The sequence below is a fragment of the Pseudorasbora parva genome, chromosome 4, assembly GCF_024679245.1.
Source record: "Pseudorasbora parva isolate DD20220531a chromosome 4, ASM2467924v1, whole genome shotgun sequence".
Classification (NCBI taxonomy): Eukaryota; Metazoa; Chordata; class Actinopteri; order Cypriniformes; family Gobionidae; genus Pseudorasbora; species Pseudorasbora parva.
In genome coordinates this window covers 57,992,074-58,007,051 of record NC_090175.1, presented here as the reverse complement: position 1 = coordinate 58,007,051, position 14,978 = coordinate 57,992,074, and the positions used below count along the sequence as shown (strand labels likewise).

General features: G+C 44.8%; 1 protein-coding gene across 1 annotated transcript in view; it reads right to left on the bottom strand.

Annotated features, from left to right (window-relative positions):
* Positions 1 to 4,863: 4,863 nt before the first annotated feature.
* The window catches only part of pros1 (protein S), a 35,242-nt gene continuing 25,127 nt past the window's right edge, over positions 4,864 to 14,978 (bottom strand). Inside the window, exons 11-14 of the mRNA XM_067442318.1 lie at positions 11,760 to 11,928; positions 10,548 to 10,684; positions 9,505 to 9,733; positions 4,864 to 5,403 (exon numbers count right to left, since the gene is read on the bottom strand). Of these exons, the coding sequence (XP_067298419.1) occupies positions 5,225 to 5,403; positions 9,505 to 9,733; positions 10,548 to 10,684; positions 11,760 to 11,928 (714 nt within the window). The 3' untranslated portion in view covers positions 4,864 to 5,224. The remainder of the gene's footprint in view (positions 5,404 to 9,504; positions 9,734 to 10,547; positions 10,685 to 11,759; positions 11,929 to 14,978) is intronic.

Here is a 14,978-nt window from a genome sequence, read left to right as displayed (position 1 = left end):
CAGATCTTTGATCATAAAACTAGGTATTTAAATATTATCTTACTAAGACATACTGAAAGATAGACATTTATATGCATTGTATGCTCTTATAAAGATCTGATTGATTCACATGTGCATATTTTAGCTTTTGTCCTTATAAATATCATCATTTGCACCAAATTGCATATTTTTGCTCACTTTGAGCTCAATATTCTCCATATATCAGACTGTTTGAGTCATAAAAGCCTGATGTATCAAATATGATAGTCAACATAAAAAACAAATTTCATGTCAGGCTTTATAGCGTTAATGAGGTCTTTCCAGAATCATCATCATCATGTTAAGATGAGCATTTAAAAACATTATAAATTCTGATCCTGCAGTTTCTGTTTCAGTAAAGGCAGATGTTTGCTCTAATCACAGATGTTTGTTGATCTGACCGTGATATTCCCGTCAGATTCGAGGTTACATTCTTCCTCCTGCAGCTGTTTTCTCTTTAGTGTTTACCTCGCTCTCGCTCTCCTCTTGTTTTTCTGACCCAGTGTTATCATTCTCTTCCTGATTCCCATCTGTTTCTTTATGCAACATTGAGGTCAGGTCACTCATATCCATCTGTGACACACACTGTATATCTCATGTCAGCTTCACAGAGATGAAGTGTCCAGTTATTGTCATATGGAAACATTCATGCACCTTTAAACCACACAAACGTAAGGGAGTCAAAAGTAGAGCACTTTCCATTTATAACAGCAGCTTGCAGACCTTTCAGGGAAAATTATTTCCAGGACTTTTGCTAGCCAAGCATTTTTTCAAAAGTGTAGCAAAGTTTACACTCACAGGCCGATTGTCTGTAGTTAAAGGTAACATTTTTCCCCCTAGCATTTAAAATCAAAACTGCATGCGTTTTGTGGAAGAACATTGTTTTGGTTGTGCTTCAGCTCTGTGCAGGTGAATATGATTATCCTGTTTCTCATAAAACATTCACAACTAGTCTTAATAAATGTAACTAACCTCTGGCACTAATTAACTAACTAACCCAAGCCACTATCTAATCCCTGCCACTAACTAGCCCATACCACTATCTAACCCCTGCCACTATCTGATCCCGGTCACTAACTAACCTCTGCCACTAACTAACCCATGCAACTATCTAATCCTGGTCACTAACTAGCCCATACCACTAACTAACCCATGCTACTATCTAATTTCCGGTCACTAACTAACCTCTGCCACTAACTAACCTCTGCCACTAACTAACCCCTGCCACTATCTAATCCCGGTCACTAACTAGCCCATACCACTAACTAACCCATGCTACTATCTAATCCCGGTCACTAACTAGCCCATACCACTAACTAACCCATGCTACTATCTAATCCCGGTCACTAACTAGCCCATACCACTAACTAACCCATGCAAATATCTAATCCCGGTCACTAACTAACCTCTGCCACTAACTAACCCCTGCCACTATCTAATCCCGGTCACTAACTAGCCCATACCACTAACTAACCCATGCCACTATCTAATCCCTGCCACTAACTAGCCCATACCACTAACTAACCCATGCCACTATCTAATCCCTGCCACTAACTAGCCCATACCACTAACTAACCCATGCTACTATCTAATCCCGGTCACTAACTAACCTCTGCCACTAAATAACCCATGCCACTATCTAATCCCGGTCACTAACTAACCTCTGCCACCAACTAACCCATGCCACTATCTAATCCCGGTCACTAACTAGCCCATACCACTAACTAACCCATGCCACTAACTAGCCCATACCACTAACTAACCCATGCTACTATCTAATCCCGGTCACTGACTAACCTCTGCCACTAACTAACCCATGCCACTATCTAATCCCTGCCACTAACTAGCCCATACCACTAACAAGCCCATGCCACTATCTAATCCCTGTCACTAACTAACCTCTGCCACTAACTAACCTCTGCCATTAACCCATCACTAGCATCTGCCACTAACTAACCTCTGCCAGATGTAAATTAGTGACAGATGTTAGTGATTGGTTAAATTGCAGAAGTTAGTGAGTGGCAGATGTTAGTGATTGGTTAATGGCAGAGGTAAATTAGTGGCAGATGTTAGTGATGGGTTAATGGCAGAGGTAAGTGAGTGGCAGATGTTAGTGATGGGTTAACGGCAGAGGTAAATTAGTGGCAGATGTTAGTGATGGGTTAATGGCAGAGGTAAATTAGTGGCAGATGTTAGTGATGGGTTAATGGCAGAGGTAAATTAGTGGCAGATGTTAGTGATGGGTTAATGGCAGAGGTAAATTAGTGGCAGATGTAAGTGATGGGTTAATGGCAGAGGTAAGTGAGTTGCAGATGTTAGTGATGGGTTAACGGCAGAGGTAAATTAGTCGCAGATGTTAGTGATGAGTTAATGGCAGAGGTAAATTAGAGGCTGATGTAGTGATGGGTTAATGGCAGAGGTTAGTTAGTGGCAGATGTTAGTGATGGGTTTATGGCAGAGGTAAATTAGTGGCAGATGTTAGTGATGGGTTAATGGCAGAGGTAAGTGAGTGGCAGATGTTAGTGATGGGTTAATGGCAGAGGTAAGTTAGTGGCAGATGTTAGTGATGGGTTTATGGCAGAGGTAAGTGAGTGGCAGATGTTAGTGATGGGTTAATGGCAGAGGTAAGTTAGTGGCAGATGTAGTGATGGGTTAATGGCAGAGGTAAGTTAGTGGCAGATGTAGTGATGGGTTAATGGCAGAGGTCAGTTAGTGGCAGATGTAGTGATGGGTTAATAGCAGAGGTTAGTGAGTGGCAGATGTTAGTGATGGGTTAATGGCAGAGGTTAGTGAGTGACAGATGTTAGTGATGGGTTAATGGCAGAGGTTAGTGAGTGGCAGATGTTAGTGATGGGTTAATAGCAGAGGTTAGTGAGTGGCAGATGTTAGTGATGGGTTAATGGCAGAGGTCAGTTAGTGGCAAATGTAAGTGATGGGTTAATGGCAGAGGTCAGTTAGTGGCAGATGTTAGTGATGGGTTAATAGCAGAGGTTAGTGAGTGGCAGATGTTAGTGATGGGTTAATAGTAGAGGTTAGTGAGTGGCAGATGTTAGTGATGGGTTAATGGCAGAGGTAAGTGAGTGGCAGATGTTAGTGATGGGTTAATGGCAGAGGTTAGTAAGTGGCAAATGTTAGTGATGGCTTAATGGCAGAGGTAAGTTAGTGGCAGATGTTAGTGATGGGTTAATAGCAGAGGTAAGTTAGTGGCAAATGTTAGTGATGGTTAATGGCAGATGTTAGTGATGGGTTAATGGCAGAGGTTAGTAAGTGGCAGATGTTAGTGATGGGTTAATGGCAGAGGTAAGTTAGTGGCAAATGTTAGTGATGGTTAATGGCAGATGTTAGTGATGGTTTAATGGCAGAGGTAAGTTAATGGCAGATGTTAGTGATGGGTTAATGGCAGAGGTTAGTAAGTGGCAGCTGTTAGTGATGGGTTAATGGCAGAGGTAAGTTAGTGGCAAATGTTAGTGATGGTTAATGGCAGATGTTAGTGATGGTTTAATGGCAGAGGTAAGTTAATGGCAGATGTTAGTGATGGGTTAATGGCAGAGGTTAGTGAGTGGCAAATTTTAGTGATGGGTTAATGGCAGAGGTAAGTGAGTGGCAGATGTTAGTGATGGGTAAATGGCAGAGGTAAGTTAGTGGCAGATGTTAGTGATGGGTAAATGGCAGAGGTAAATTAGTGACAGATGTTAGTGATGGGTTAATGGCAGAGGTAAGTGAGTGGCAAATGTTAGTGATGGGTAAATGGCAGAGGTAAGTTAGTGGCAGATGTTAGTGATGGGTAAATGGCAGAGGTAAGTTAGTGGCAGATGTTAGTGATGGGTTAATGGCAGAGGTTAGTTAGTGGCAGATGTTAGTTATGGGACAATGGCAGATGTTAGTGATGGGTTAATGTATAGTTAATAGTTAGCTAACTTACCTCTGCCATTAACCCATCACTAACATCTGCCACTTACTTACCTCTGCTATTAACCCATCACTAACATCTGCCACTAACTTACCTCTGCTATTAACCCATCACTAACATCTGCCACTAACTTACCTCTGCTATTAACCCATCACTAACATCTGCCACTAACTTACCTCTGCTATTAACCCATTACTAACATCTGCCACTAACTTACCTCTGCTATTAACCCATCACTAACATCTGCCACTAACTTACCTCTGCTATTAACCCATCACTAACATCTGCCACTAACTTACCTCTGCTATTAACCCATCACTAACATCCGCCACTAACTTACCTCTGCTATTAACCCATCACTAACATCCGCCACTAACTTACCTCTACTATTAGCCCATCGCTAACATCTGCCACTCACTAACCTCTGCCATTAACCCATCACTAACATCTGCCACTCACTAACCTCTGCCATTAACCCATCACTAACCTCTGCCATTAACCATCACTAACATCTGCCACTCACTAACCTCTGCCATTAACCCATCACTAACCTCTGCTATTAACCCATCACTAACCTCTGCCATTAACCCATCACTAACCTCTGCTATTAACCCATCACTAACCTCTGCCATTAACCCATCACTAACCTCTGCTATTAACCCATCACTAACCTCTGCTATTAACCCATCACTAACCTCTGCCATTAACCCATCACTAACCTCTGCCATTAACCCATCACTAACCTCTGCTATTAACCCATCACTAACCTCTGCTATTAACCCATCACTAACATCCTCCACTCACTTACCTCTGCTATTAACCCATCAATAACATCTGCCACTCACTAACCTTAGTTAATGAAACAGTTGAACATTCTCATTCATGTCTTTTACTTTTTAAGATTTTTATTTCAATGACAACAAAAACACGCTGCATTTCACGTTTTTTTTTCTTTATTGAATTTTTGCATTTCATGTTTATTATTCTTGTTTTTTTCTTTATTGAATTTTCAACAATTAATGCTGCACTAGTGTTCAATATCCACCTAAACATATCCACATTAAAATGAGAGTTATATACAAGATACCAACTGATGGATCTATAGTGATTAAAGAAAGACACGTCAGAAATAAAAATACTCCCGCCATCAGAATGAACGTCTGTCGCGTGTTTAAATAGAGGCCCTTTCATACGGTCACAGGTTAGTGTAATGAGTGGATCAATTAAAACACTCATTTAACACACATTTAAAATACAAAAAATGTCCCTGCGTGAGGCTGTGATGTCACTTCCTGTCTACAGCGGCTGGGATTCGGCCAATGGCGTGTCGGGGGCAGAAACGGGAGGGCAGGAGTGAGCCTTAATGCTGTTGTCTTTACTAACAGCCTCATCGAAGTCCAGCTGCCGACCGTCCACACTGATCTCCAGACAGCCGTGGTAGAACGCGGAGATGGGAGTGATGGACAGAGGGAGATCTGCACACACACACACACGTTAGGTTTTTGTGAATTGTGGGCTCTCCATAGGTGTAATGGATTTTACACTGTACATACAATCCCCCTACACTGCCTCTAAACCTACCCATCTCTCACACACACAGCCCCTAAACCTACCCATTTCAAACACACACACACACACAGACACACACACACACACACACACACAAATTATACATGATTTATGAGTGCACATCATCATTGTTCCTGGTAATCTTGAGTCGGAATAACTTCACTCGATATACGGCACAATAGAGGAGAAAAGACCAGCGAGACTTCTCTCTCATGCCATTTTAAAGCATCGTGCACATCGATCGAGAACAAAACTCCTCTCTTTAATGTTTCAGAATCACCTCCATCATCTCCAGCCGAGTCAGTCCAGGTTCAGATGCTCAGAATGGACGTACAGTCTGATGTTAGCGCACCAGGATTGATGAATGTATTGATTTAAAGTCACGATAAAGACGACTAGATGTCAGGAACTGAAGGAGTGTTTGTGCAGAGATTCTGACTTGCAGACTACCGACCGCTAGCCTGCCGTGGTCATACTCAGCTCTAGTCAGAATATGAGTCTGATGCTCATTGGGCTGTGATTATGGGGCGTGTTTCAACCCAACCAGGAAAGACATCGATTGGACAGACCGACAACCAATCAGAGCAGCAGAGCGACGCATAACGTTTGTTGTCAAACATCAACAGAGCTCATCTGCACTGTGTTGCCAAGTCTGCAGTTTTCCCGCCGGTTGTTTTCCATGTCCACTTGTTGAAGCGACCGCAATTATGAGATATATAGACCCAAGAATGCAAATTTTAGCAGCAACCTTGCCAAAATAACACACATTTTACCCCCCAAACGCCACTTTCTTCAGACACTTTCTGTCCGTCATCGGCTAAAGCCCGCCCTGATGATCTCATTGGTCAGTTTCTGTTGATCATCTGTCCGTCATCGGCTAAAGCCCGCCCTGATGATCTCATTGGTCAGTTTCTGTTGATCATCTGTCCGTCATCGGCTAAAGCCCGCCCTGATGATCTCATTGGTCAGTTACTGTTGATCATCTGTCCGTCATCGGCTAAAGCCCGCCCTGATGATCTCATTGGTCAGTTACTGTTGATCATCTGTCCGTCATCGGCTAAAGCCCGCCCTGATGATCTCATTGGTCAGTTACTGTTGATCATCTGTCCGTCATCGGCTAAAGCCCGCCCTGATGATCTCATTGGTCAGTTACTGTTGATCATCTGTCCATCATCGGCTAAAGCCCGCCCTGATGATCTCATTGGTCGGTTTCTGTTGATCATCTGTCCGTCATCGGCTAAAGCCCGCCCTGATGATCTCATTGGTCAGTTTCTGTTGATCATCTGTCCATCATCGGCTAAAGCCCGCCCTGATGATCTCATTGGTCAGTTTCTGTTGATCATCTGTCCATCATCGGCTAAAGCCCGCCCTGATGATCTCATTGGTCAGTTTCTGTTGATCATCTGTCCGTCATCGGCTAAAGCCCGTCCTGATGATCTCATTGGTCGGTTTCTGTTGATCATCTGTCCATCATCGGCTAAAGCCCGCCCTGATGATCTCATTGGTCGGTTTCTGTTGATCATCTGTCCGTCATCGGCTAAAGCCCGCCCTGATGATCTCATTGGTCAGTTTCTGTTGATCATCTGTCCATCATCGGCTAAAGCCCGCCCTGATGATCTCATTGGTCAGTTTCTGTTGATCATCTGTCCATCATCGGCTAAAGCCCGTCCTGATGATCTCATTGGTCAGTTACTGTTGATCATCTGTCCCTCATCGGCTAAAGCCCGCCCTGATGATCTCATTGGTCAGTTACTGTTGATCATCTGTCCGTCATCGGCTAAAGCCCGCCCTGATGATCTCATTGGTCAGTTACTGTTGATCATCTGTCCGTCATCGGCTAAAGCCCGCCCTGATGATCTCATTGGTCAGTTACTGTTGATCATCTGTCCGTCATCGGCTAAAGCCCTCCCTGATGATCTCATTGGTCAGTTACTGTTGATCATCTGTCCGTCATCGGCTAAAGCCCTCCCTGATGATCTCATTGGTCAGTTACTGTTGATCATCTGTCCGTCATCGGCTAAAGCCCGCCCTGATGATCTCATTGGTCAGTTTCTGTTGATCATCTGTCCGTCATCGTCTAAAGCCCGCCCTGATGATCTCATTGGTCAGTTTCTGTCGATCATCTGTCCCTCATCGGCTAAAGCCCGCCCTGATGATCTCATTGGTCAGTTACTGTCGATCATCTGTCCGTCATCGGCTAAAGCCCGCCCTGATGATCTCATTGGTCAGTTACTGTTGATCATCTGTCCGTCATCGGCTAAAGCCCTCCCTGATGATCTCATTGGTCAGTTACTGTTGATAATCTGTCCGTCATCGTCTAAAGCCCACCCTGATGATCTCATTGGTCAGTTTCTGTTGATCATCTGTCCATCATCGGCTAAAGCCCGCCCTGATGATCTCATTGGTCAGTTTCTGTTGATCATCTGTCCATCATCGGCTAAAGCCCGCCCTGATGATCTCATTAGTCAGTTTCTGTTCAGGCATAATTACTCCTCTATGGATCAAGTCCAGACCGAACCACCCGAGCTCAAATGTAGTGGGTGTGGCTGAGCATCAAGGCTAACAGATCAGTGTTGTTTTTATTATAGGTCTTATTCATATTTTAAATGAGGTTATTTTTATGTTTTCTGGTTACTTTAATTTTATGTGTCTTATTTTTTCACTTAAATGTATTTATTTATTTATAAATTCGAACAGTCAGTGAATCGATTCATGATTCGGATCGCGAGTCAAACTGCTGAAATCGAGACTTTGGTGATCCGAATCATCAGTTGATTCACTGACTCATAATGGTTCGAATCATGAGTCGATTCACTGACTCATAACAGTTTGAATCATGAATCGATTCACTGACTCTTAACGGTTCGACTCATGAGTCGATTCACTGACTCATAACGGTTCGAAGCTTTGTTCTGAGATCGGCCATCACTATATAAGTCGTTATTTAGTGTTTTTGCGCACTAACTCTATTCTGGCCTCTTCATCAATGATTGTAGAGCCGCTGTAGTGAGATGGGCTTTGTAACGACGTCTTTAGTGCCTTTATGGGTCTTGAGAGAGGAAATGACATTGGTGTCAATGAAGGCCTTTCTGAGCCATCGGATTTCAACACTAATATCTTCATCTGTGTGTGAAGATGAGCGGAGGTCTGACGGCTGACCAACCACAGGAGGAATTAATCACACAATTTACACTTCTGGCTGAACTAATCCTTTAAGTAAAAATCTGTTTTTACAACTTTCAATTGTAACGGAGTACACTGCAAAAAATGCGTTTCTTACTCAGTATTTTTGTCTCGTTTCTAGTCCAAACATCGAAAAATTATTACATAAAAATACTTCTTGTTTGAGAATTTTTAGATGTTTGGACTAGAAACGAGACAAAAATACTGAGTAAGAAAAGCATTTTTTGCAGTGTAATATTTGACCAGCAGCCATATCACCCTGCAGCCCAACACTGGTTTCCCACTGAAGCTAAGCAGGGCTGAGCCTGGTCATTACCTGGATGGGAGACCAACTGGGAAAACTAGGAGCTGCTGGTAGAGGTGTTAGTGAGGCCAGCAGGGGGCGCTCACCCTGTGGTCTGTGTGGGTCCTAACGCCCCAGTGTAGTGATGAGGACACTATACTGTCAATGAGCACCGTCCTGCGGATGAGACGTTAAACCGAGGTCCCGACTCTCTGTGGTCGTTAAAAATCCCAGGATGTCCTTCGATTAAGAGTAGGGGTGTAACCCCGGCATCCTGGCCAAATTCGCCCATTGGCCTCTGTCCATCATGGCCTCCTAATAATCCCCATATCCTGATTGGCTTCATTACTTTGTCTCCTCTCCACCAATCAGCTGGTGTGTGGTGAGCGTTCTGGCGCAATATGGCTGCCGTCGCATCATCAGGTGGATGCTGCACATTGGTGGTGGCTGAGGAGATTCCCCTTCTATATGTAAAGCAATTTGGGAGCCTAGAAAAGCGCTATATAAATGTAATGAATTATTTTTTTATTTTTTGACTGACCTGGAAGTCCTCCGATGTAAGTGTGGACGTGTCCCTGCATGGCCCGGTGGAGTTTACTCAGCGCCTCGCTCAGGGTCTCGGCGTCGCTGTAGCTCACGCTGGAGGAGTTTGCGGAGATGTTGAGCCCGTCTGTGGACACACTCATCTCCACCAGCAGCCGATCCGGATAACACAGCATCATAGACTGAAGCGTCGCCACACACACACCATCCACAAACACCTGCAGTTCCTGTAGAACAAGAGCGTGTGTGTGTGAGTGTGTGTCAGTGATGCACGGGTCAATGTATAAACAACCCGCACTTCAAAAAATGCTTACTAAGTATTTTTGTCGTGTTTCTAGTCTAAATATCTAAAAATTCTTAAAACAAGAAGTATTTACTAGACAAGCAAAAGTAATTGTCTTGTTTTGGGGAAAAATAACTCAAAATGAAGAGAGTTTTTGCTTAAAATAAGATAAATAATCTGCCAATGGGGTGAGAAAAATAATCTTGTTTTCTGTTTGAATTAATTTCATTTTTTGATGTTTGGACTAGAAACAAGACAAAAATACTAAGTAAGAAAAATAGTTTTGCAACCCGCACCCCACCGCCCGCAACTCAGGCCGCAAAAAAAAAAAAATATATATATATATTGTACCCGACCCGCATTTTTTCAAAGTAGTAAATGCTCATCGTAGCGTCAATTTATTCATTTATTTCGTTTCATTTTCTTAACAATTAAGATGCTGCATGTGTTTATCCCGTCTCCCCCGACTTTCCCAAAAAAAATCCCGCTCCCTCTCAGAAAATACATTAAATTAACATTATTCCATTTTAATAGGCTAACGTTACATTTAAACGCATACAGCTAAGTAATCATTGCTATGCGTTTAAAAGTAGCCTATTATAATGGTCCAATGGCATTGCTCAGTTCAGCGTGTTGGGAAATCGCCAATCGGGCATTTTGTCCCGCATCAGGAAAAGGGTTAAGGGCTATAAGGTGCCGTTGGTCGCCTAAAACAGAAGACTTCAACAGGATGTGATGTCAGCAGAGGTGGAGCTTACCGCATCGTCGGGTCCCCGTGTTACCACGGCAACGGACAGAGGGACGGTGTTGTTGGTAACCAGGGCGAATATTACACCGGTGCTGCTGGAGGGACGAATGCTCATCACCACATCCACCTTCCACTGACCGCTCCTGCCTGCGGCCACAACACACACACACACACACACACACACACACACACACACACACACACACACACACACACACACACACACACACACACACACACACACACACACACACACACCTTCCTTTAAACACTTTAACTTCATCTGAGTTCTTTCATAATTCTGCAACATTGAAACCGTTATTGAACTGGATTGAATCAACAACACTGAACTGGATTGAATCAACAACACTGAACTGGACTGAATCAACAACACTGAACTGGACTGAATCAACACTCAACTGGATTGAATCAACAACACTGAACTGGACTGAATCAACAACACTGAACTGGACTGAATCAACAACACTGAACTGGACTGAATCAACAACACTGAACTGGACTGAATCAACAACACTGAACTGGACTGAATCAACACTCAACTGGATTGAATCAACACTGGACTAGATTGAAACAACACTGAACTGGATTGAATCAACACTGAACTGGATTGAATCAACACTGGAATGAATCAACACTGAACTGGATTGAATCAACACTGAACTGAATTGAATCTAAACTGATCTGAATCTACATTGAACTGTATTGAATCAACACTGAACTGAATCAACACTGAACTGAATCAACACTGAACTGATTTGAATCAACACTGAACTGATTTGAATCAACACTGAACTGAATCAACACTGAACTGATTTGAAACAACACTGAACTCAATTGAATCAACACTGAACTGATTTGAATCAACACTGAACTGAATCAACACTGAACTGATTTGAAACAACACTGAACTCAATTGAATCAACACTGAACTGAACTGAATCAACACTGAACTGAACTGAATCAACACTGAACTGAATCAACACTGAACTGAACTGAATCAACACTGAACTGAACTGAATCAACACTGGTTTAATTATTTCCCTGTTCATGACTGTGACGCTGCTTTGAAGCGATCTGTCTTGTATAAAGCACTGTAGAAATAAACGTGACTTGACTAATGCTCAGAGTTTCTGTTGCTGTTCCAGAGTTAATTCTATCTATCAGGATGTTTGGTCTCAGATCAGACGGAGTGTGCACTGACTGTAGTCGATGTTGAAGAGCGCCAGGCCTCCGCCGCTGAAGAACGAGCCCTTCTCCACAGACAGGAAGCAGTGCTTGCTCTCCTTCTCCTGGATGACCTCCTTCACTCCAGACGCGCCCTGGTTCATCAGATCCCATCCGCGGATACAGCCATCCAGCCTGGGGTTAATCTGGTCCATCAACACACACACACACACACACACACTCCATCAACATCACAACACACACCCGCGGATACAGCCATCCAGCCTGGGGTTAATCTGGGCCATCAACACACACACACACACTCCATCAACATCACAAAAGACACCCGCGGATATAGCCATCCAGCCTGGGGTTAATCTGGGCCATCAACACACACACACACTCCATCAACATCACAACACACACCCGCGGATACAGCCATCCAGCCTGGGGTTAATCTGGTCCATCAACACACACACACACTCCATCAACATCACAACACACACCTGCGGATACAGCCATCCAGCCTGGGGTTAATCTGGTCCATCAACACACACACACACACACACACACTCCATCAACATCACAACACACACCCGCGGATACAGATATCCAGCCTGGGGTTAATCTGGGCCATCAACACACACACACACACACACTCCATCAACATCACAACACACACCCGCGGATACAGCCATCCAGCCTGGGGTTAATCTGGTCCATCAACACACACACACACACTCCATCAACATCACAACACACACCCGTGGATACAGCCATCCAGCCTGGGGTTAATCTGGTCCATCAACACACACACACACACACACACACACACTCCATCAACATCACAACACACACCTGCGGATACAGCCATCCAGCCTGGGGTTAATCTGGTCCATCAACACACACACACACACACACTCCATCAACATCACAACACACACCCGCGGATACAGATATCCAGCCTGGGGTTAATCTGGGCCATCAACACACACACACACACACACTCCATCAACATCACAACACACACCCGCGGATACAGCCATCCAGCCTGGGGTTAATCTGGTCCATCAACACACACACACACACACTCCATCAACATCACAACACACACCCGTGGATACAGCCATCCAGCCTGGGGTTAATCTGGTCCATCAACACACACACACACACACACACACACACACACACACACACACACACACACACACACACACACACACTCCATCAACATCACAACACACACCCGCGGATACAGCCATCCAGCCTGGGGTTAATCTGGTCCATCAACACACACACACACTCCATCAACATCACAACACACACCCGCGGATACAGCCATCCAGCCTGGGGTTAATCTGGTCCATCAACACACACACACACACACACACACACACTCCATCAACATCACAACACACACCCGCGGATACAGCCATCCAGCCTGGGGTTAATCTGGGCCATCAACACACACACACACTCCATCAACATCACAACACACACCCGCGGATACAGCCGTCCAGCCTGGGGTTAATCTGGTCCATCAACACACACACACACACTCCATCAACATCACAACACACACACACACACACACACTCCATCAACATCACAACACACACCGGACACATCAACACACACTCAATCAACATCACAACACATACCGGACACATCAACACACACTCCATTAACATCACAACACACACCGGACACATCAACACACACTCCATCAACATCACAACACACACCGAACACATCAACACACACTCCATCAACATCACAACACACACACACACACACTCCATCAACATCACAACACACACCGGACACATCAACACACACTCAATCAACATCACAACACACACCGGACACATCAACACACACTCCATCAACATCACAACACACACCGGACACATCAACACACACTCCATCAACATCACAACACACACCTGACACATCAACACACACTCAATCAACATCACAACACACACCGGACACATCAACACACACTCCATCAACATCACAACACACACCGGACACATCAACACACACTCCATCAACATCACAACACACACCCGCGGATACAGCCATCCAGCCTGGGGTTAATCTGGGCCATCAACACACACACACACACTCCATTAACATCACAACACACACCCGCGGATACAGCCATCCAGCCTGGGGTTAATCTGGTCCATCAACACACACACACACTCCATCAACATCACAACACACACCTGCGGATACAGCCATCCAGCCTGGGGTTAATCTGGTCCATCAACACACACACACACACACACACTCCATCAACATCACAACACACACCCGCGGATACAGATATCCAGCCTGGGGTTAATCTGGGCCATCAACACACACACACACACACACTCCATCAACATCACAACACACACCCGCGGATACAGCCATCCAGCCTGGGGTTAATCTGGTCCATCAACACACACACACACACTCCATCAACATCACAACACACACCCGTGGATACAGCCATCCAGCCTGGGGTTAATCTGGTCCATCAACACACACACACACACACACACACACACACTCCATCAACATCACAACACACACCTGCGGATACAGCCATCCAGCCTGGGGTTAATCTGGTCCATCAACACACACACACACACACACTCCATCAACATCACAACACACACCCGCGGATACAGATATCCAGCCTGGGGTTAATCTGGGCCATCAACACACACACACACACACACTCCATCAACATCACAACACACACCCGCAGATACAGCCATCCAGCCTGGGGTTAATCTGGTCCATCAACACACACACACACACACTCCATCAACATCACAACACACACCCGTGGATACAGCCATCCAGCCTGGGGTTAATCTGGTCCATCAACACACACACACACACACACACACACACACACACACACACACTCCATCAACATCACAACACACACCCGCGGATACAGCCATCCAGCCTGGGGTTAATCTGGTCCATCAACACACACACACACTCCATCAACATCACAACACACACCCGCGGATACAGCCATCCAGCCTGGGGTTAATCTGGTCCATCAACACACACACACACACACACACACACACACACTCCATCAACATCACAACACACACCCGCGGATACAGCCATCCAGCCTGGGGTTAATCTGGGCCATCAACACACACACACACTCCATCAACATCACAACACACACCCGCGGATACAGCCGTCCAGCCTGGGGTTAATCTGGTCCATCAACACA